General features: G+C 42.7%; 1 protein-coding gene across 12 annotated transcripts in view; it reads right to left on the bottom strand.

Moving 5' to 3' along the window:
- Positions 1–23,511, bottom strand: part of COL4A4 (collagen type IV alpha 4 chain) — a 75,692-nt gene that overhangs the window by 23,871 nt on the left and 28,310 nt on the right. For all 12 annotated transcript variants that reach the window (XR_009557583.1, XR_009557588.1, XR_009557587.1 and 9 more), the window contains 20 exons: positions 23,408–23,470; positions 22,333–22,368; positions 22,071–22,112; positions 21,100–21,180; positions 20,148–20,201; positions 18,685–18,744; positions 17,346–17,390; positions 16,884–16,937; positions 16,616–16,685; positions 16,411–16,515; positions 13,311–13,475; positions 11,134–11,230; positions 10,816–10,975; positions 9,911–9,983; positions 8,817–8,923; positions 8,174–8,357; positions 7,767–7,835; positions 6,769–6,876; positions 4,616–4,834; positions 111–272 (listed from right to left, as the gene is read on the bottom strand). Coding sequence is in view for 2 of the 12 variants with exons in the window: in XM_060274539.1 (XP_060130522.1) it covers positions 111–272; positions 4,616–4,834; positions 6,769–6,876; positions 7,767–7,835; positions 8,174–8,357; positions 8,817–8,923; positions 9,911–9,983; positions 10,816–10,975; positions 11,134–11,230; positions 13,311–13,475; positions 16,411–16,515; positions 16,616–16,685; positions 16,884–16,937; positions 17,346–17,390; positions 18,685–18,744; positions 20,148–20,201; positions 21,100–21,180; positions 22,071–22,112; positions 22,333–22,368; positions 23,408–23,470 (1,954 nt within the window). In the remaining 10 variants the exon portion in view is untranslated. The remainder of the gene's footprint in view (positions 1–110; positions 273–4,615; positions 4,835–6,768; positions 6,877–7,766; positions 7,836–8,173; positions 8,358–8,816; positions 8,924–9,910; positions 9,984–10,815; positions 10,976–11,133; positions 11,231–13,310; positions 13,476–16,410; positions 16,516–16,615; positions 16,686–16,883; positions 16,938–17,345; positions 17,391–18,684; positions 18,745–20,147; positions 20,202–21,099; positions 21,181–22,070; positions 22,113–22,332; positions 22,369–23,407; positions 23,471–23,511) is intronic.

Raw genomic sequence — 23,511 nt, 5'->3', positions numbered from 1 at the left:
ACCCAATATTTCAAGGTTGCTAACCACAATATATTTTAGCCATCCTGGGTCAACATGTATGCTTTAGACACCCACTTGAATATTTACAAGGATAATAATGATGCGCTTACCTGGAAAGCCTGGTGGTCCAAAAGAGCCTGGGGGTCCTGGCAGCCCCTGCAAGCCTTTGTCACATGGCAGACCAGGTGACCCAGGGCCTCCTGTGACTCCTATGTCACCTTTTCTACCTCTGAGACCTTTAGCTCCTGGAAATCCTGGGATGCCAGGCTGTCCTGCAAGGATAATTCATTTATGAAGCCCCTCCAAAATCGAAATAATTTAGTTTGAAACATTTCGGCCTGGTTTGCACTTCATGGTAAGGCAAACCTCTGGGGAAAAGATCCCAGCTGCTTTACTCCTCCCCAGTAGTTTTACTGCTGTGCCACACTTACCCAAGCCATAGTTTGCCTTGGCATATCAGCTGAAACATGTCTCATTACTTTTAGAATGGTTCACAAAAGACAAAGAAGTTAAAACAGTGATGATACACTGGGCAAGAGATTTTGGATACAATATTCAATTTTCAACATGGGAAAAATAATGGAAAGAGTATTTAAAGTTTACTGCTTGCTGTTCGTTGAAGGAAAACTATATGAAAATGATGTACCATTGGTGTTTAACACCGAGTAATATCGCATAAATGTATAGAACCAGCTCAAATTTGTACTGAAAATGTAAAGGGAAAGAGGGTACTTTTTAAAATCATATGTGGTGGTCTTGTGAAGTGGTAAAAGCTTTCTGGGAAATGATATATAATGAGTTAAAGAAAATGTTTAACAAAACTTTTGTTAAAAAATCAGAAGCATTTTTGTTAGGTATAATAGGTGAAGAGCTACCAATAGAAGAGAAGAGACTGTTCATGTATGCAACGACGGCAGTGAGAATGCTTTTAGCCCAGAGATAGAAGGAGGGAGAGGTGCTTACCAGAGAAGAATGGCAGACTAAGTTAATGGAATATGCAGAGATGGTGAGACTGACGGGAAAGGTCAGAAACCAGGAAGATAGAGTATTCCTAAAAGATTGGAATAACTTTTTAACATCCCTAAAAGACCACTGTAAAACAGTTAAAATCATTGGCAGTGATACAATGACACTTGTAATGTGAAATGAACTTTGGTAACCATGATTATATAACAGAGGGATAACGGTAAAAGAAAAAGAAAAAGAACATAGTTTCGTTGGAAATGGAACCCATGGAGGGAGGGGAGGAGGTCTGAAGGTTCGAAGGGAACCTTTTATTTTTATGAGTTGAAATTGTTAAAGTTATTATGTATAAATTAATGTAAAACTAATAAAAAATTATAAAAAGAAAAGAAACAGGTCTCATGGAAAAGCCACAAGCTCAAATTTGGATGAACATGCCAAGCCAAGGCATGGCTTAGCAAAGTGCTGTTCAGCAGAACAACTACGGTAGGGAGGAGCATAGTGGCTAGCATCTTTAATCTGGGAGTCCCCGCATTCACACTAACTAAGCCATCACAAACCATGTCTTTGACTCGTTTTAGCTCACTGAATACATTCATTTAATATGTTTTTACTTAGAATTCTTTTATGTGCAACTTCTGTACATGCAACCCTGTAAGAGAGAGGCTTTTGATAGTAACAGTGGTCAGGGCCGGCTCGCCCATTGGCCCTAGTGGCGCTGAGGCGCTGAGGGGTGCCCCAGCAAGTGGGGGAGCTGCGCGGCGACCTCCCTTTCCCTCCTCCTGGACGGCCGCCAGCCACGCCACTCGGGGGAGAGAGGTAAACGAGCGGAGCAGGGGCACTAGGACCCTGTTCCGCTCTGCAGTGCCAGGGTCATCCCTCACCCCGGCGCTGCGTTTCATTGGTAGAGGTGATGCCACATGGCAGCAGCTCTACCAATGAAACGCAGCACAGAGGCGATGGCGGGAAGGTGCCTAGCGGAGCCCGAGCACTGGCTGCAGCCTCAGCTACTGCCGGCGCCGCGTCCTCGTCTTCCTCCTGCTCGGCCGTGCTCCCCGCGGCAAGGGAGGCCGTCAACCGGCCAGACTTGCGCCATGGAAGGAGCGCTGCTGCTGGTGCTGCTGCGTTAGCGGCGCTGCCCCTGTTGCTTGGGATCCTGCCTGAGAGAGATCGCAGACGCCGGCGGAGGGATGAGCGGTAGTGCGGCGCCCCCGGGCCTGGCTCAGGCTCGACGCCCTGCCGCTTTGTGCACTACTTTGTGCTGTGTGGGATCGATGCCGACAGCTGGCTGGAGCCGGACGAGCTGGCGGGTAAGTCGAGGAGGGAAATGGAGACAAAGACGGGGGCTGGGATGGGCTGGGGGGGGATCCTGTGTCCGTTTCTCCTTGCGAGGCACACAGTCCCTGCTCGGTCCTGGTTCGCCGCTGCCTTGCTCCTTCTCTCCCCGCACCGCTCGCCAGAGCCTGCTTGCATTCCCTCCCCTCCAAGGCTGTGCGCTCCCACAACAGCTCCCACAACAGCTCAGGAGGAGCCCTCTTCCAAACACCGGTCCCCGGTGTTTTTTTTTTAAGAGTGGGGGTGGGGGGTGCCTGAGGGATCCCTGCACCAGGGCGCCCGATGAGCTTAAGACGGCCCTGACAGTGGTACGCTTTGGGTTTGCACTTGCCCAGTCCAGCTCATTTTGCTGACAGCATCCTGGCTGCATGTTGTTAATGCTAGGGGCGGGGAGGAACAACACCAACACCAGACAGCCTCTATTTTGGAAGATCTAGCATACTGAGAAAAGTCAAGGTCTGCGCCTTACACATTTTCAATTCTGCATCATGAAACAGAAAGAAAACAGAAGACACCCCTTGCACGAGACTGGAGCTTATGCTCCTCACATTCCATACAGAAATAATACTGAAGATAGCAAAATGACATCTCTGCTGGGAGTTGCTATCCAAAGCAATCACTTCACGTTGCTGCATGGAAAGACGGGACCTGGGGAAATATATTTATATTCACAGGATGTTGTCCTTTGCTTTCATGAGCTTAAAAGGGACATTTTCACCCCTCCCCCCTGCTGCACACAGGCAAAGTGAACAATATCAGGGCAGGTTGGCTTCACAATATGACCTGCCCTTCCAGTTTGTACTGCAACCCCCAGAAACCTCACAAGGTGATGGCAATGCTACAGCATACTGATGCTTGCCGCAAAACAATCTGTGACTTGAAAAAAGCAGGTATGCATAAAGCAAATCTGAATAGAACTTCTGAAGCTGAGTAAGTGAAAGTTGCTTTTCTCTCAAATCTTGACGGCACTGTTTGACACATACAGTGCCCAGTAGAAATTGATATTTAGGACATATTGTGTTCCTTTTAGAGTGATGGTGTTGCCCCAATCTTCATCAACCCACAGTTGGAGATTGAATTTACCAGAGATCAGATTAACTCATTCACATGATTTGCAAATGCCCAATTAGTGATCACTTCTACCACATGGAAAATGGTAGAATTCTTTGTTGACCCGAGTCAAGAATAAGTAAAAGAAACCAAGGAGAGACAAATGGAGTAAATTTATTGACCATATAGAGAAGAACTGTAGAAGTTTAAAGACACTTGCAGGACTGAAATAAATCCTACGAACTTAATTTATTTATGCTTGTATAAAGCAACTGTGAGATAAGAGGGAACAAGAAAGCCGAATGAAGGGAGGGAGGGAAGTCATAGCTCGGCAGAGCGAAATTGAAATAAGAGGGGAATATAAATTGGAATGTAAAAAAATTCTTTACTTTTTGTTTATTTGGAAAATTTAATAAAAAACTATTTTTTTAAAAAAAAAATAAGTAAAAGAGACAAACAGTAAATATGTGAAGCTATCTGGACCGTTTTTGTGAGTTGCTATGCTTCTGAGATCTCCCCACTGTACAACCCCTCACTTTTCCTTTTCTCTTGCTCTCATTCTTATTTTCAGCTAGGGTTTCCCAAACATATCCAGATTGTGTGTCCTTCAACCTCTTACATTAGAAATATTATTATTATTATTATTATTATTATTATTATTATTATTTATTAAATTTATATACCGCCGTATACCCGCAAGTCTCAGGGCAGTTCACAAGATAAAATTACAATATAAAAACATGAAATACACAAAATAAAAACAAAAGCAACCCAATAACCCCCTCCCAACACATTTTAAAAGGGCATTGGATGTTAATCAGCTAAAGGACAGGTTAAAGAGGAACTTTTTTTTGCCTGGCGTCTAAAGGTGTATAATGAAGGTGCCTGGCGAACCTCCCTCGGGAGAACATTCCACAAATGGGGAGCCACCACAGAAAAGGTCCGTTCTTCTGTTGCCACCCTCTAAACCTAAGAAGGGCCTCGAAATATGATACCAGGGTCTGGGTAGGTTCGTATAGAAAGAGGCAGTCCTTTAGATATTGCAGTCCTGAGCCAATTAAGGCTATATAAGTCAAAACCAGCATTTTAAATTGGGCACGGAAACAAATCGGTAACTGGTACAGTCAGATCAGGCATTATTGATTGAGCTATTTATATTTTTCTCCTACAGAAATATATTTTGGGGGAGAAGTAGCTTATAGTCAGCCAATTATCAGTAACAAATCCAAAAAGGATAAGATAAATCATGCACAAATAGGCATCATACCTTGAAGCCCAGCAAAACCTGGTTCACCTCTTAAGCCTTGCAGGCCTGGTAAACCGGGAAGACCTCTGTTGCCTGGAATTCCTGGAGGACCATAACTGTTGTCACCTAAAATGCCTTTTGGACCTTCAAGGCCAGGAGGACCTGGCAACCCTGGAGCACCATCCAGCCTTGGACCACTTTCACCTTGTGCACCTTGATCACCAGTCTCACCCCTGAAACCTGGAGAATAATGAAATCCAGATGACATAGGATCATTTGCTTAACTTGTTTAATTTCAACTTGTAATGCTATCATTTGTGAAATAGGAATGTAAAGAGAGCTTTTCCTAGATCCATATAGTGCAGCAGCTTGTTTCCCCCAGTGGCCAATCAGACACCTATGAGGTCATAATGAGGCATGAAGACAGTAGCTCCTCCTCATTGTTTGCACCCAGGAACTGATCTCAGTGGCATACTCTGTCTGTGAATGTATGACCTGGAGTCAGGCAGTTAGGTTGTGCATTCGTAGCAGTGACCAGAGGAGGAATGACCACTGGGAAGAGTGCCGAGAGAAGAAATGCCATGGTGCATGGTCTTCATCTGCCCCAGCTGCAACGAAACATGTCTTTCCCGTAGCAGTATCTACAGCCGCAGCAGATGCTGTATCCTTCCAACAGTTTGATTTCACCACCAAAGGCACACTCCTCCATTGTCTACCAAGACAGAGGGATGCCAACTCAACTGCCTGTGAACATGGAGACTGAATTTTTCCATTATGGCTGTTAGATCTGTCCTCTGTGTGTTCACCTTATCCCTTTGAATTCATTCTAAGTATTGCAAACACTCAAAACAATTTAACTGAGAGCAAGTGGAGATTGTCAGTATTTGGAGTCACATTAATCCAGGGATAGCTGATTTTACCATCCCCAACCCGACCCATTTGCTGTGCTGGGGCTGATGGCATATTGCAGAGGTGCGTACTACATTTGCTACCCTGGCCTGGATTAATATACCTCTTTATTTAGTGCAGGTTTCTAACCTGATGAGATATTTTAGGCTATAGCAGTCTGGGACCTGAATCACTACTGGGAAATGTGTCTCAAACCAGCTCTTCAGAGCCTCAGTCAGAGGTTTAAGATCTGCTTCCTGACTGGTTTCAACAAACATAAGAAGAGTGCTGCTGAATTATGCCAAAGACCCATCTAGTTTAGCAATCCTGTTCTCACAGTGTCCAACCAGATGCCCATGAGAACCCCATATATGGAACCTGAATCTCTTTCCAACTGGTTATCAGCAGCTGGTATTCAGAAACATACTGCCTCAAACAGTGGAGGTAGAACATAGCTATCATGGGTAGTAGCCACCAATAGTTCTCCATGAATTTATTTATTCCTTCTTAAAGTCATTCAAGTTGGCTTGGGGCGGGGACTGACAAGGTCCATAAAGGACTGCTGCTGCTACCTTGACAGAGAGGGCTCCTTTTTAAATATTGTTTTTATTTTTTACCTATGTCATTTTAAATTGTTATTGATATTAATGTTGATATTAACTAATACCAACCATAGGGCTGGCAAAGCCTCTTGCACTGCAGCTTCCAAGCACCTAACGATCATCTGGTTATTACATAACTGGCAAGGGTTGTCATGCCCACCTGTCAAAGTTGGCCCACCCCTGCTATGGGCTGCTACTAAAATGAGGCTGCATTTTAAGCTGTATTTTAAGCCGTATTTTGATTTTTAGTTTTCAGATTTTATGATTTATGTGGAAATGTTTTGCATCTGGTTATGTACCTTTTGATGTGTTTTATTTATTGTTTATGCCTTTTGTTTTGTTGGTAATTATGTAAATCTTGTCATGTTGTACGCTGCCTTGAGCATTGTTTTAACTGTGGAAAGGTGGCATACAAATCAAATGATGATGATGATGATGATGGTGGCCATCACTACATCTTGTGGGAAACAAGATCTAATGGGAGCAAAGCACTGGAGAGAAAGCACGTGAGCTACAATTCTTTTCTAAAACTGACTTTATTTAATGACCTGACAACATTCAGGTTCTACAGTTGCACAATAAGCATGAGGCTCAGAAGAAGAAAGCTGAATATACTACAGTATATTAAAATCAGTCCATACCCATATTCAACAAATGAATACACACTGCCCTTCTTTCACTTACCTTCTGGACCAGGATTCCCTGGTATTCCTGGTTTGCCCTGTTGGCCTTTGAAGCCATCAAAACCATTGGGACCAGCTCGCCCAGGCTGCCCTCTCAATCCTTTCGGGCCTGAATAGACAGATTGTGCCACAGCTTAGTTCAATGCTTTCAAACCTTCTGTGGAACAAACCTAGATAAATCCATTTTATAAATATAGGGGTTGAATTTTAAAAACATTTCAGGCAAGATCAATGCATTCTTAGGACTGATAGGTTTCATGTTCACACTACCTCATCATGCATAATTGCACATACCTTGTCTGGCAACGTGTAATTTCTGCCATTCAAGTCTCCATTAAAAAAAGAGCAACTCTAATTCAACATTAAATAATAATTAATATTAAGTGATAACATTAAGAGATAAGAAGTTCCAAGCTATTCAGCTGGCAGGATGAAGGGTTATCCTAAAGCAATTGCAATGGAAAGTCAGCAAGATCTCCATGTTTTCTGACTATCCAGAAGTTGGCCAAAGACAATAATACTTGTAAGGAAGTACCACTTAGTCCATTCCCTTGGCTTTTGCCAAACAAATGAAATACGGAGACAGATTTGACCCCTTATTTCTTTTAATCATAGTTGTGCTCCATAACCCATGGCAAAATGCTTCTGAGACTCATATTAGAGATTTCCCTTGCTGTACCACCCGGAGACTATCTAAATGATATAACCATATAAGAGGAGCATGCCAAACTTTATTTTTTCCACCAGGTTCACCACCAGTGGAAAACAAAAGGTTTTTTTGCGTAGAGTATTAGGGAGGTTCTAGCCCTGGTTTTAATTTTTAGCTATCATTTATGATAACCTCGCATTTGTGTTTCTTTTCAAATCTTGAGAATTCTTACCCTACACCTCATTACTGTAAGCTTTAAATTACAGAAGTCTGGTTAATTCTGAATAATCTGAAGACATTAACAGATTCTGTGCAAAGAATAGCACCTTGTTTCACTTTTGTAGTCATACCTGATATACCTTTAAAACCAGGTGCACCTGGATTCCCAGGGTATGCTGCTGTGTAAGGAAGAGTAGCACCTAGAAGGAAATAATAATAATAAGTTGTAGTAGTTGTAGTTTCCAGGTCACCTTCAAAGGTAGCCCCACGCAGAGCGCATTGCAGAGGTCCAAGCGGGAGATAACTAGAGCATGCACCACTCTGGCGAGACAGTCCACGTGCAGGTAAGGTCTCAGCCTGCATACCAGATGGAGCTGGTAGACAGCTGCCCAAGGATACAGAACTGACCTGTGCCTCCATGGACAGCTGTGAGTCCAAAATGACTCCCAGGCTGCACACCATCAATTGGTTTGACCCAACCTCCCAAACAACTGAACCAACAGAGTATTCTCTTTTCAATGTAAAATATATACATTACCTTTTTCACCTTTTGGGCCAGGTGGTCCTCTAATACCTGGGCTTCCTGGACTTCCAGGCAGACCCCGGACACCTTGCAGACCCTGAATTCCAAGACCCGTTGGTCCTATTGGCCCTTTTGAGCCAGGAAGTCCAGGGGAACCAGGAAATCCTTTATAACCTGGCAAAGATCTTCCATCAAACCCCTGTAAACAATGAATACAAATGCACAATTAATTTATTTGAACTCGCTTCCAGCTGATCCCCTTAAAGTCACCAGGTTTTCCAAAAGGGCGTTGAGATTCACTTGTTCACAGCAGCTTACTCATGAGTAATGTTTCCTTTCAGATGATGGACTTGTTAAATCAATGTTTTATTTCTGGGCTGGGCATGTCCTTATTGTTGGTTTTATTAGTGTTGTAGCTATGTTGGAAGTTTTGCACTAGAACCCCATGATCTAACAACCACATCCAGGTGCAAAAGACATACTGTTAGAATTAAAGAACATGGTGCCACTGAGCATATTCTGAGTTTATGAGCTGGCTTTCATTATAAGAACTGTGCAGAACTCTCAGCCCTTTCACGCAGAGAGAAAACTCCTGGTTAGTTTACTTCTTCATTGTTACAATGAAGGGAAAAACAGCTGTCAAAATAATCAGGTATACCTTAAAACCCTTTTCACCAGGCAGTCCTAGTTCTCCATTCCTGCCAGCAATGCCATTTCTTCCTGGAAATCCAGGCTCGCCTTGAAGACCTCTTTGTCCTTTTATCCCTTTAAATTATGGAAATGTTACAGTCAGTATGCAATATACCGGTATGTATGTATGTATGTATGTATGTATGTATGTATGTATGTATGTATGTATGTATGCTGTTGAAGGCTACACTACCTGAATGTTTTAGGAAATGCCCCCAAACTGCTAGAAAATTGGGCAAACCAATAAGAATACAGCTTTACAATAAGTTACAGGACACTATTTTGCGTTTGGATAAAATGCATCTTTCTTACTAATTAGTGTTCAGAATATTAAAAGTCTTAAAATAATGAACGTCAAGAAGCTTGAGTTTTGGTATTTGTACAGGATTATATGCAGGAGGAATCGGGGGGGGGGGGGGAGGAATAAGCTTCTCCATTAATTACAGTACATAAGGTCAGGAACCTTCTCTTCTGTGGAATGCATTAGCCAAAGAAATTACTGAGGTGTCTATGATGAATGTGGGCAAATTCAGTCTATTTTTTAAAAAATAACAACCCTAAAATCTTGCAATAAGATGAATAAGTGGATGAATGTGAACATTTCAAATGAAAAGTGGTTCATGGTGAATTAGGATGAGCAGAAAAATAGAAAGATGGTGCTAATGGAGATGCTTGACAAAACTTAAGCAAGAATCTTAGGACAGTTGGTACCACTTTAACTAGGTAGTGCATTTTTCACAATGAGTCTTAAAAAGCAGAGTACTGATCAGTGGAGGGACATGGAATAAGGAACAGACTGCACTAGCTCCTTGCATTTGATAGATCATAAAAGTAAGGAAGTGGAAGACATACTCTAATTATGGCACTTACAGACTATAACTTTGGAGAAAGAACTTCAGACAGATGGCTACTGTTATTACTCCCAGGGCAATTCGTTGGCTCTTATGTGCAAAGCTTCTACACCACAAACACCACGCAATAGAAAATTTGGATATACCATTGGAAGCAGTCCCCAAGTTTAAAGGGAAAAAGTCTCATGGGTTTAGTACGTTGTATAGTTACCTTTTATTCTTATTCTAGCTGGGTCACCCTTATCACCTTTTTCACCAGTCAACCCAAATGGACCTGGTATTCCCTTACAAGTGTTAAAATAAAAAAGTTATAGTCAATTGAAATAATAGCTGAGATCCGAAAGCAAATAAACATCTATTAGATGAGCAAGATGGGAGTGTGATGCTCTCTTTCTCATCCCACAACCTGTGCTTTTTAAACTGACAACAAAGGTTATCCGGGTGCACTGGCGGACGAAGGTGGGGGTGGGGGGAGTGGTATGTCCCGGGTGCCATCCCAGGGGGTGCCATTGCAGCCACACACACACCGCTCGCCGTGCACCCCCGAGATGCTCGCCAGCCATGCCCCCACCTCTTTGCCACTCCGGGTGCTGGAACATGTCACTCTGCCACCGTCCGGGTGACACCATGAGCTTTCCCCATCCTGCTCCCACAGGAGCCTTTCATCAAGATCTTTCCCAATGATTTGCTCTCATGGCACACTGACAAGAACAGTAGAATGATCCTGCTGGATCAGAGTATAGACCCATCTCGCCCAGTATCCTGTTTCCAACATTGACCAACCACCTATGGGAAACTTGCAAGCAGGACCTGAGCACAATAGCCCACTATTGCTGGTTTTCCCCCAGCGACCGCTATTATACACAGGCACCACAACTAGTACCGGTAGTGCTTAATAGTCTTATCCTCCATGAACCCCCCTTTAAAGCCATCTGCATTGGTGGTCATCACCACACTTTGAAGCAGCAAATTCCACAGTTTAAGTTTGCATTGTGTGATCTACCTGAACATTAACATCAAAATGTGACAAAATAAAAGCTGAATCTTCAGAAATAAGGAAAGATCAATCTACTCTGTGGATGCCAGAATATAAAATATTGCCTATAAGTTACTCACGGGGGAACCTGGTGGCCCTACTGCACCAGGTAAGCCTGGATCACCTATTCTTCCATATTTTCCAGGTAACCCTACTTCTCCTTTTCTTCCAGGGACACCTGGCGGACCTCGTATTCCAGCTGCACCACAAGGACCAGCACCACATAAGCAGCTACTTGCACTCCCTGTATAGGCACAAAGGAAGCAGGGCTTTGGACCAGACAAATAATGCCAGTTCACAAAGCGATTATGACTTGTGTTTTTATCTCAAGGACAGTCATGGTTTAATTACATGATTTGATTGAGATGAGGCATTTGCTCTGTGAGGGATGCATGTACTTGCCTTTCTCTCCTTTTGCACCTCTTTCTCCAGGGGATCCCTTCTGGCCTTTAGCTCCTGGTGGTCCAGGAGACCCTCTCCCAGTACAAGCCACACCTTGAAATTTTACAAGAGATATATTTTATTGTTTCAATTGATTATCATTGCCTCTGTTCTTTTTTAAAAAAATTAAACAGCCTGGCCTCATTCTTAGAACCGACTTGTTAGACAGCTACAGGACCAGATGGTTACATCAGCAGAAGCTTCATAGCTGTCAACTTTTCCCTTTTTTAAAGGGAAATTCCCTTATTCCAAATAGGATTCCTCGCAAGAAAAGGGAAAAGTTGACAGCTATGAGAAGCTTGTTTGACTGCCAGTGTGATGCCCACGTCCCACCTAATAGGGGATATATGTTCACCCACCCACCAATCCTCTCCTCCATTTCTCCTGAAGCTTGGAACACTAAATAATAATAATAAATAATAATAATAATAATAATAATAATAATTCTACATTATATAGTACATAATCATGTTACTGTTTTCAAATAATTGTTGCTGAAACTGTAGAACTAACTTGCTATGCATAACTAGAGTTCTGCAATACCAAACTGAGTGGAGTAAATAAAGATTCCTTTAGACATACCCCCCCCCCCCCATATTCCATATACGGTTGATAGATTGTTGGGCAACATACAAAATACTATTCCCACAATCCACCTTCAGAGTTCACTTCTTCAAAGTAGGAGGGTATTATTTGTAATAAAGAAGCAGCGAGGAGGAGGAGGGTATTTAGCCCTTCTTTCCACCTGTCTCTTTTCTCCCTCAACTTTCCCCCAGATGCTTTCTCCTTGGCTGAGGTTCTATTGCAATGCAACCATGAGTGTGTGTTTTGGGGGGGGAGGCCCATACTGGAAGGGGAAAGCAGTGAAGTGCCTTCCTCTTAAAGCTTCTTCCAGAGGTGACTCATGAGCAGGCATCCCCAAACTTCGGCCCTCCAGATGTTTTGGACTACAATTCCCATCCTCCCCGACCACTGGTCTCGTTAGCTAGGGATCATGGGAGTTGTAGGCCAAAACATCTGGAGGGCCGCAGTTTGGGGGTGCCTGCTCATGAGGGTAGTGAGGCAGAGGCTGCAAAGTCTTCTTGGCGGCAGCACTGTGGTCACCAAGATGGTGTGAGGAGGGGACATTGGGGGAGTTCTGGGCCAGCAGTGGCCCTGCAGGTGCACGCATATTAGCTGGGCTACCACCACCAACCTGAAACAACCCTGATCTCACTGCCACCTGCACACCCCCACCCTGATGAGTGCAGCACTGTTACCATTGCCTCTGCCCCTCCCTCATAAGCTCCTTCCTTGCTGGTGATTGTGCTTTCTTGGTATTGCTTCACCTTGGGTAAATGGAAGCCAGATTTTGAAGACAAATCGTGAAGGCAATAAGCCTGCTTCTCCCATACCCGGAATGATTACTGTTATTATTGCTTGATAAATTACTATTGCTAAATATTAGGGGTAGGAAACCAGTTTGGTCCACAAGGCCATTTCCCCCCCAAACCCCACCCACTTGCCAATCCCCTGCCAATTACATGCCTGTCATTCATGATGTTAAGCTGATTATCGGAGGGAGAACAAGGCTCAATTCTGTACATGTTTGTGCCCAGGACTAAGCAGAATTGAACTTAAATGCAAGGTTTTTTCCTCTCCATCTGATCCCCTTCAACTGATGTGGAGGAACGCTCTGCAAACCCTATGCTCAATGCTTCCCAAAGTGCCAACCATAGGGCTGGCAAAGCCTCTTGCACTGCAGTTTCCAAGCACCGAAAAATCATCTGGTTATTACATAACTGGCAAGGGTTGTCATGCCCACCTGTCAAAGTTGCCCACCCCTGCTATGGGCTGCTACTAAAATGAGGCTGCATTTTAAGCTGCATTTTAATACAGCATTTTAAGCCGTATTTTGATTAACTGTTTATTTGTTTGTTGTTTTCTTCTTCTTTTTTCTATTACATTTTATTGTAGTTCATATTTGATGTTAGCCCCCTGAGCCCGACCCGGGCTGGGCAGGGTAGGGTACAAATATTATTATTATTATTATTATTGTTATTATTATTATTATTATTATTATTATTATTATTATTATTATTATTAAGAAATGAGTGGAATTATAGTCAAGTTCAAAGTATTTTGCTCATCTTACCAGGTGGTCCAGGCAAGCCCTGTTTTCCTGGTGTTCCTGGAAAACCCGGCAACCCTGGAGAGCCAGGCCTTCCTGGTGCCATGTCAGCTACAGCAGGGAGACCAGGGTCACCTCGAAAGCCCTGAGGCCCTTGTACTCCCAATATACCTTTGGGACCAGGGAAACCTATGGAGGAGGAGGAGAAAAGAACAAGTCATGGAGCCTTGAAAAAGGAAGTGAAATAGCCATAACGAAACCAGCTATGGGAGGGTGGCATTCTAAAATTCAAATTATTTGAGCTACACCTCACTGAATAGTCTAGAACAAGGATGGGAAACTTGTGGCCCTCCTGATATTGTTAGATTCCAACTTGCATCAGCTCCAACCAGTGTGGCCAATGGCAAAGGGTGATGTGAGTTGTGACCAAGCAACATTTGGAGGCTCAGTTATCCAGGATAATGGATTCCTTATGTTTTAAACTAATATTTCCTTCTGATAGACTGGCAAGGCTTGAAAGGGAAGCTCAATTGATCTCCAAATTCCTGTTCACGGGATTTCCTCAACTATTACAATTATCTCCAAACTATTTGTTCTAAAGCACACAAGGAAACTGAGCTGCAAATCACAGGTTTTGGCATTTCATTCTTTTCTTTTTCTTAACAGTTGTAAAATAGCATAAAACAGTCTTACCAGTTTGGATTACAACATTGGCACATGCTCCGGAAACAATAGGTTGGCATTGCCCGGAGTACTTCTTGCCCTAGGAATTCTGGGTTGACCTTAAATTTCCATTTGAAGGGGGAAGAGGTACCAACAGTACAGGATTGGCAAGTAAAAATAATAGAATTTATGAATTTAGCTAAAATGACTGCAGGTATAAGGAATAAAGTAAAGGGGCCCCTGACCATCAGGTCCAGTCGTGTTACCCCCCAAACAAAAAATCCAGAACGAGTGGAAATTGGTAGAGGACTACCTGAAGAAAGAAGGTATTAAAACTGATTTGGTGATTTGCTTAAATTAAGTAACGTATAAAGAGAGATACTTGTTAGATAAAAGAAGATGGTACACCTGTGGTGGGTGGTTTAATTAAAGGAATTTAAGAAAGCGAGTAAAGAGGGGGGAAAGATAGAGGAAGCGATATGTGAACAATCGGAAGTATTTTTTAAAAAATTTCCCTTTCTTTTTCCTTTTCCTTTTTTAAAAGAAATTTCTATATTTTGATTTCATCTTGATTTAAATTTTTTATACAATACTTGCTATGCATTGTGTTGAGTATAAGTTTAGATGAAACTCTGTTTTATTTTGATCATTCATTTCTATGTTCTGTTTCTGGTATTTTCATATCTTTTTTTGTTTTTGTTATTACGTTTTGTAAATCCTTTGTTTCTGTTATATTTTTGTAATGTTTTAAAGAATTGAAATAAAGATTTTTATAAAAAATTTTTTAAAAAAAGTTCCCATTGGAATCAATGGGCCTCAATTTAATACATGGCATTTTTGTCCCAATGATTTAATAAGAAAAGCCCTGCTGCATTAGACCAAGGGCCCACCTAGTCCTGGGTTCTGTTCCCACAGATGCCTATCAAATTTCTATTAGAAGACCACAAGCAGAATGAGGGCAATTGCACTCTGCTGTTCATGTTCTCTAGCAACTGGTATTCAGAGGCAGCGTACAACTCACCAGGGTTTTAGTTAGCAAGCCTCTCTCAGCCGTACATGGAGATGCCAGGAATTGAACCTGGAACTTTCTGATTTAAAGACAAATGTTCTACCACTGAACTTAATTCAATGCAGCAAACTCCCAGGCAAATGTGTACAGGATGCAATCCTACATACACTTACCTGGAAGTAAACCCCATTGAAAATAATGGAATGTACTTTTGACTGGATTTGCATAGGATTTCACTGGAAAAGGAAAAAAGGCTCATTTCCCATTTACTGCCTACCTAAATTCAGCGAGTAGAGGAACCGAAATAAGTCTTGCCATATGATCTTAAAGCATTGGCAGGTTCAGCATATGTGAACGGCTTAAAGATAAATGTAGCTGTAGCAGTGTAGTCTTTAACAGTTCTATCCATTCATCAGTGACATGGAGTTCTCCCTTCAGTAATTGTTTTATTGAGAAAAAGTGAAGACAAACAGAAGCTCCAATCTGTCTAAAGATGGCCTCCAAACAGCCCCCCCCCATGGATTGAGAAAAGCCTTTTGTTTGAAAGGTCATGCTCCAAATTGTTGAGGTGATGCTTTTAAACAACATATGGTACCTACATCTACTATATTACACTACATATTTTGGAAAGTTGTTTGTCTGTTTACTTTGCATCCAGGAACCTCTTAAGATGCCATCACCAAATTTGGTGTGATTGTTCCTGAAATTGAGGGATGGCCTTTTTTCTATATTTGGACACCTCTGAAGACGTCATCACTGATTTTTGCAGGATGGCTCCCAAGATGAAGGAGCACTTTTTTTGTCTAAGATTGGGTGCCAGGATTGGGCCTTTCCAAAGGGAACTGTTTTTAACCAATTTTGGCAGGATTGTATATTACAGCTTACCCAACAGTATTAGAATGATTAAGAAACTAAAAAAAGAAAATCAATTCAAATATCTTATTATGTTTTTGTTTCTTAGAATTCCTGAGCAGCATTGGTGTTGTCTAACTAATAGGTCTAACTCTGAGTTAACATGGAATACTTGGGGGTGTTACCACCTGGAATAAATACACAAACCTGAGGAAGCACAGTGGACAGTATTTTGCCACACCTTTGTTCAATTCCTAACCCACCCCTCCTTTTTTTCCAACAATCTTATTAAAGCAATGAAATCCGTATAAAGGCAAATGTTCAACCTGAGCGAATACCTTGAACAATCAAGATGCTTTAACACATTTGCTGCTCATATGATTATTTAAAATCTGCCAACTCACTACATCTTTTAAAAATCACAAAAAACACATTTTGTATAAACTCTTATTATATGCTTAGAAATGCACAGAAGTAACTATGAAAAGGCTGCCACAGATTATTTTTATCCTGGGATCTGTCACCATAACCTTTATGGAAAGAGGTGAAAGCTGGTGATAGGATTTTCTTTTACCCTAAACATAAAAAAAGGTTTCTTACTGGCTCCATCTTCCCCTTGCCTGCCATAAGCACCAGGAGGGCCCGTCAACCCATCTGCCCCCACATTTCCAGGAGGTCCAGGTTCTCCAGGGTCTCCTTGAAGACCTGTAGGAGATCATTGGAAAATGTGGTGGTCTTTAAATATAATTGTATGTTACTATGAATTGTATGAAATGTGCATTGAATTGTTTAATATTAGTTAAACCTTTTATTCCAGGGCGTGGTGTTCCTCGAGGTCCTGGTGGACCTGGCAGCCCATTGTCTCCTAGATCCCCCTGTAAGAATTTTCAGGTTTATTGCAATGTAACAACGTTGTACCTATAGGAGCCCAAGGGAAACAATTAACTGTGATAGTGAAAGGTAATGGAATGAATTAAAATGACCCCTCTGCTCTGCTACAGAACGGTATAGATTCCATGTAAGCTTAGTATAAACACAAATATATAAAGAACCTTCTGCATTTGAGACCTGACCTTAATTCCTGGAAGCCCATCCTCTCCAGGAAATCCAGCCATTCCAGTTTCACCCTGAAATAAACAATATTTGTTCACGTCCCTTAAGAACGCTTATCGTGCAAATAGGTTATACTGTAATTAATTGCACTTAATAGGGATAACTGTGTAAGAAGTTATCCCAAGTTGGTTAATCTGTGACAATTCATGCACTTCAAGTTCAGTTTCATTGACAAGGTTTGCTAGCTCAGAACCAAACGACCACCATTATGTAGACTCTCAAAAACAGGTCTGAAATTGTGGGGGTTTAGCAGGTAAAAGAAATTCAAAATATTTAAAAAATGCTTTTAAAATACACCAGCACTGATTTATCTTACAAAATAAGGGAAGGTGTGTGTGCTATGGATATGGATGCTATACTTCGGTTTATTTTATTAGTAAATTATATACATTGCTTATGTTTTATTTATAAATATATGCTACCTTGCTTCCTGGAATTCCTGACGATCCATAAGAACCTGGACTCCCCTATGGAAAAGGACAGAGACAAAAAGTTATAATATTAGGTATTTTTTACACACTGATTATGAACACACTAGTATCATGAAGCCCGTTAAATTAACGGGTGCTAGAACAGACCTGTTGCTCTAGCAACCTTGGGGACATGTGCAGAGCGCATCCCACCGCGTTTCCACGCACACCCGCCACTTCTTGCACTTTATTATAAAGGATTATACTGCTCTATACCCGAAGGCATCAGGGCGCTTCGCAGAGCAAAATAAAAAATATAAAACTACAAAAATTATCCCCACAACAACCCTGTGAGGTAGGCGAGCTTGTGACTGTATGACCCCCGAAGGGTCAAATATTAGCCTCCCCGGCGCGCCCACTCACACACATCCCGCGGGTGGCCGCTAGGAGGCGGTGGCACTTCCAAGACTAATCGGGGGTCTCTCTTTCTTCTCCCTCTCTCTGTATAGATTTATGTTGCGGCTTGGTTGGGAATGCAGCTGGGGGGGTAGCGGGAAGTGGCGTGCGCGTACCTGAGTTCGACTGCCTGAGGTAGTTTGCTGTGGGGCGGGCAGGCGGGCGGTTTGTATGTGTGTGTGCGAGAGAGAGAAGAGAGCGGGGCTTCTCTGGTTCGCGCTGCCTGCGCGAGGAAGGGGGAAAAAAGCAGCCGTGAGAGGGAAAAGTGCACGGGTCTATCTCGCAGCCTCCTCCTCCTCGCGCTGCTGCTTAGAAGCAAGTGCGCCTGCGTGGAGACAGAGCGCGCTCGCTCGCACGGGGAGCGGCGGTTGGTGGCCGCAGGTAGGTAAACGGTAGGCAGAGGGGTTGGGGGGGAGAGAGCGTGCGTGCGTCCAGTCTCTGCATCCAATCCCTGTGTCCGTGGGGCACATGCACAGTAGCGCGGACACAGGGACTGGACGCAGAGACACAGGGACTTTATTATATAGGATTGGGTTAGACCAAGGATATCCAATGTGGTGCCCTTCAGATATTATGAACTACAATTCCCATCATCTCGGACCCTTAGCCATCTTGACTGAAGCCGATGGAAGTTGTGGCCCACAACAGCTGGAGGGCACCATGTTGGTTACCCCAGAGTTAGATAAATCCCTGTTGTATTTGCATAAGGTGCCTTTATCCAACTTTGGACCAATTCTCCCCTCCCATAGTGATCCCCCTGTTCTCCGTCCCACAGGGGGCTCATGGGAGCTTCTGTCCAGTAAACCTCTGGAAGGCATCACATTGGCAACCGCTGCTCAAAAGCCATGTATAAACTGTAACTATACTGTATTGGCTTATTCTGAAACTTCCTCACCCGCAATCCAGGAAAGCCAGGAATCCCCCTTTCACCCTTCTCTCCAATTCCAAGTGAACCCTGTTTTTATGCAAAACAAAAAACAGTCAAATTACTTCAAATAAGAAACACAAAGTCTACTACGCATTTTACTTGTTTTGGGCGATCCTATATAGATCTGGGACTGGGTGTGTGGTGTGGACAATGCTACGCAGGGCTTTTTTCAACAGGAACTCAAGCACCTCTCAGGTGGGCGCCATTGCCATGATAAGAGAGCACGGGAGACATTCATAGTGAGTTCCGGCACCTCTTTTTTGGAAGTTCTTCAGCTGCTGTATTCAGGGCGAGGGACAAATTTGCCCTTCAGGCTAACTGGGTCTGTCTGAAGGTTTTGCCTATCTCATAGCAATTGTCACAACTTACTGGCGGATAAGGCATTGGGTTGGATCCTTAATCTAAGCAAGCAGTGACCACTCCACAGTCTCAGGGTAGCCCCTTAACAGGAGCTTCGAGGAGGTTCTTCTTGTCCAGATGCCTAGCTCAGGGATTGATGGGCCATAGCACCCCAAATTGTGATCTTACAGGTTACCTGGATATGATACACATCATAGTGCAACCCTTAAACTTGGTAAAACCTGCCAATCATCAATCAGAAGTTGTGCTGGTTGATTTCAGGATACACAACCAATACCTACGCCAAAACCAATTGTTCTCAATAAAGCTGTGGCATTTTAAACCCCAATGCTGCTGTCCTGTGTCTTATTGCAATTAATGTTCTACACGGCACCCTCCCTGCCCATGGCTCCACTGGGCCTGGGCCAGCAAATAACCATCCAGTGAAGATAGTGATGCAAAGAACGGCTCACCCAGAGTTCAACCAGCAATAGCTTCACAGCCTGGGGATGACAGGGACAGAGGACAAAACTGGAAAAGATGCCATTCATGCAACCAGAAATTGCATGAGTGGTGTTTTGTCTAGTTTGGCCCTGTAGTAAGTTGCTGCATTCCAGCTCAGGAAAAAGATAGGCCTGCAGGAAATACCATAGTGCAGTGGTAGAAAAACTGCTTTGCATAAAGGAAGTCCCAGGGCTGGGAAGTCTCCCCTGCCTGAAACCATGGAGAGCTGTTGCGAGTCAGTGTGTACACCAGATGTCAGGAATCTTTGGCTCTTGAGATGTTGTTGAAATGCAACTCCCAACCTTCCTTGTCATTGGCCATGCTTGCTCGGAATGATGAGATTTGTAGTTCAGCAACATCGGGAGGAGCAAAGGTTTCCCACACCTGGTGCATACAATACTGAGCTAGGGTGGACCAATGGTCTGGCTCGTTAAAAGCAGCCTCCTATGTTCCAATAAGCTGATAAAGAGCAAATCCACTGCTAGCTAGAGGAAAAAACCCAAACACTACCTAGCATTTTTAGTAAGTCCTGGGATAAAATATCTATGAAATCAATTCATGAATTAAAAAAAAGTAATGTCACTTACTTTGCGGCCACGCAATCCTTTGGCACCTATATTTCCAGGCATTCCTTTTACACCCTGAGTATTAAAACATTTAATTTAAAATATGTTGCTTATTATGATGATTTATTAAATTTGTATACCACCTTATACCTGTAGGTCTCAGGGTGGTTCATAACATAAAACCACAGTATGAAAAACACGAAATGCATAATAAAAATAAACACAGACAACCCAATAATCCCCCTTCCACAACACGTATTATTTATTAAATTTGCTTACTGCGGCTCAGGGGTGAGGAACCTGTGGTCTTCCAGATGTTGCTGGACTCCTAGCTGCCATCAGTCCCAGTCTGCACAGCCAGTGTTCAGCAACATCTTGGAGGACCACTTGATCACACTGCTTCCTTCAGCAACTTCATTAACTATGAGTTAAATTAGCCAAGGAAGCCCCATAATTCATACAGGCTTTTTCCCCCATTGCAAATTGGCATGATGCTAGCAACAGCCTTGATAAAAGTGAGCATAGTATATGAACACCATTGCAGTGTGGCCAAGTGACATGCAGCATACCAGGACAAATTTGCTTTACAGTGGTACCTCTGGTTATGAATGGAATCTGTTCCAGAGGTCCGTTCATAACAGGAAACCGCTCGTAACATGAGGCGCGCTTTCGCTAATGGCGCCTCCCTCTGCGTGCGCGCCTCTGGCGTGCAATTTCCGCTGGAGTTCGTAACCCGGAGCATGCGCAAACAGAGGCGTTCGCAAACAGAGGTACCACTGTACTTCTTTTGCTCAGGATACTGCTGTGGTGCTTGCCTTTCTATAGTCTAACACAAATGCATCCAGCTCTAGGATTAGGGGTTTAAGCTGTGACCCTAAGCATAAAAAATGAGCATAGATTTCACTGAAATTTATTGGATACTTTATAAGAAGAAATGGACATATAACAATTGCAAATTGTATAATTTGCATACCTTTTCTCCCTTTAACAGTTGAGAATCAGGAGGTCCAACTAATAAAGGCTGCCCTGCAGACCCAGGAGGTCCAACATCACCCTAAAAATCCATGGGAATAGTAAACAGAGTGAATAACATTGTGGAGTTATTTGCAGAGGACTCGTTCTATGTTTGAACAGCCTAGCACTGATCTGTGTTAACTAAGTTTCATGCCACTGCTCTATCTACAGTGGTACCTTGGTTCCCAAACATAATCCATTCCGGAAACCCGTTCCAAAACCAAAGTGTTCCAAAACCAAGGTGCGCTTTCCCATAGAAAGTAATGCAAAATGGATTAATCCATTCCAGACTTTTAAAAGCAACCCCTAAAACAGCAATTTAACATGAATTTTACTATCGAACGCGACCATTGATCCATAAAATGAAAGCAATAAGCAATGTACTGCAGTCACACAATCAATCAATCAGTAGCTGAACTGGGTTCCACCATAGCTGTCAAGTTTTCCCTTTTCTCGCGAGGAAGCCCATTCAGCATAAGGGAATTTCCCTTAAAAAAGGGGAGAACTTGACAGCTATGGGTTCCACACAGTCACAAAAATGCAAAATAAATAGCAAAAACAGACAGACCTCAGTGTAACACTCAAAACAGAAGGATGGCATTCAAAATGGAGCACATTCAGCTTCCAAACAAAGTTCGCAAACCATTGTATGCTTCTTCACATATGAGAGTATACAGCTGATAGTGTTATTTTATCCACCTAGGGCTGATGAGAATTGCAATCAAAAGCATCTGAAGGATTGGTGAAGACTGCTCTAGAAATTCCCAGAACTCAAATTATGTATGAAACCACAAAAGATCTTCTTCTTTTTTCCCCATTTACAGGAAACAATAAACCCATGAACGTGAAGCCTATACACTTTCTTCAGCTATCTCTTACTATGATTACATTTTTCAGGCAGCTATTCCCAGAGACAGCTTATTTGCTTACCGGCTCCCCTTTCTGTCCTTCCACTCCAATTCCTGGATTTCCCTAATGAATTGTTAATTTTTAAACAGAAGAAAAAAAATTAGAGACTTTTTTTAAAAGATGCAGAAATTGACGCCAGTTTATCATTAAATTAGGTGGCTAAAGTTTGGAACTTAAAGCAAGTTTCTTTATAAAAACCCATACAGAGTGAAACAAGAAAATACCAGTGTGATAAATACTGTCTAAACTTTAATGGGGGGTGGGGTGGGGGAATGCCTCTTACCTGCTCGCCTGGCAAACCAGGAGGACCTGTAGTACCCTTTGGGAGGAGGAACAGGGAATGAGTAGTTATGTACAAGTACAGGAATTCAAACTAACAGCAATATCACAGGGGCAGGAATGGGGAACCTGTGGCCCATCTAGATGTTGCTGGATTCCAACCCCCATCAGCCCAAGCCAGCATGGGCAATTATCAGCTGTGATGGAAGGCCACAGAGCCCACATATTTACCTACTGTCTGCTATTCTTTTTAACATTTTCCACCAACCATTTTCCACTGCCACGCAAAGCTTTGTAGAGTTTCTGTACATATAACCCTACAGCCTTCTGTGACCAGTGAACTTTTCTGTGAGCTTGTGGTGGGGAGGTTTTTCTTTCATTTCCGCCTCACCCTTCGGTGGAGAGTGGTGTGAGGGAGAAAACTTGTGACATCTCTGAAACTGTGAAACAGCTGGAGTTTGTTCAAGTTGGGGTAAAAGACTAGAAACGAGACATCCAGGATTGACGAATTAGTAAAGGGTTTTTTAAATAGTTGGATTAATTTTTTATTAATGGATTAGCATGTCTGTAAAGTAGGATACGAAACGATGGGATGGTGGCTGGAACGAAGGCACCCGCAAAACATCTTTTTGAGTTACTATTTCCTCTGTTAACTTGGAAAACAGAGAGCTAATAATAATCAATTTCAGATCGCATCCATCATGAGTAGACTGCACAAGCCATGTCCATTGGGGGAAAGTGATTGCCTACCCCTATTTTTCTTATACAGTACCATGGTGAATCTTTCGTTAAGTTGCTGGTCACTTTTGTTGCTCAAGTTTGAAGTTAAGAGTATTTTTCAGTTGAAGAAATTAGATAATGAGCACAACCTATCTACAAATGTGTATTCATGAATATGTGTGAACTTGAGCAGACTAACAATTCTCCAATTTCCCATTTATAGCCATGTATAATACATGATTTTTTGTATAATATGCAAAATTCACATCTGTGATGAACTAATAGATAAACAGAAGGCTAACCATCCTGCAACACTTACAGTACAATGAAGGGGTGAAATAAAAATGTCAGCATTGTACCTGTATGCCTGGTTGGCCTGGAAATCCAGGTGGACCTCTTGGCCCCCTTTCTCCTCTGGGGCCCTGGGAAGAGATGACACAATGCTCTTTTTAAAAACAGCAGC

This window comes from Zootoca vivipara, chromosome 5 (genome assembly GCF_963506605.1).
Source record: "Zootoca vivipara chromosome 5, rZooViv1.1, whole genome shotgun sequence".
NCBI classification, from domain to species: Eukaryota; Metazoa; Chordata; class Lepidosauria; order Squamata; family Lacertidae; genus Zootoca; species Zootoca vivipara.
The sequence above is the reverse complement of the archived record's forward strand: the minus strand, read 5'-3'. Positions and strand labels throughout refer to the sequence as shown.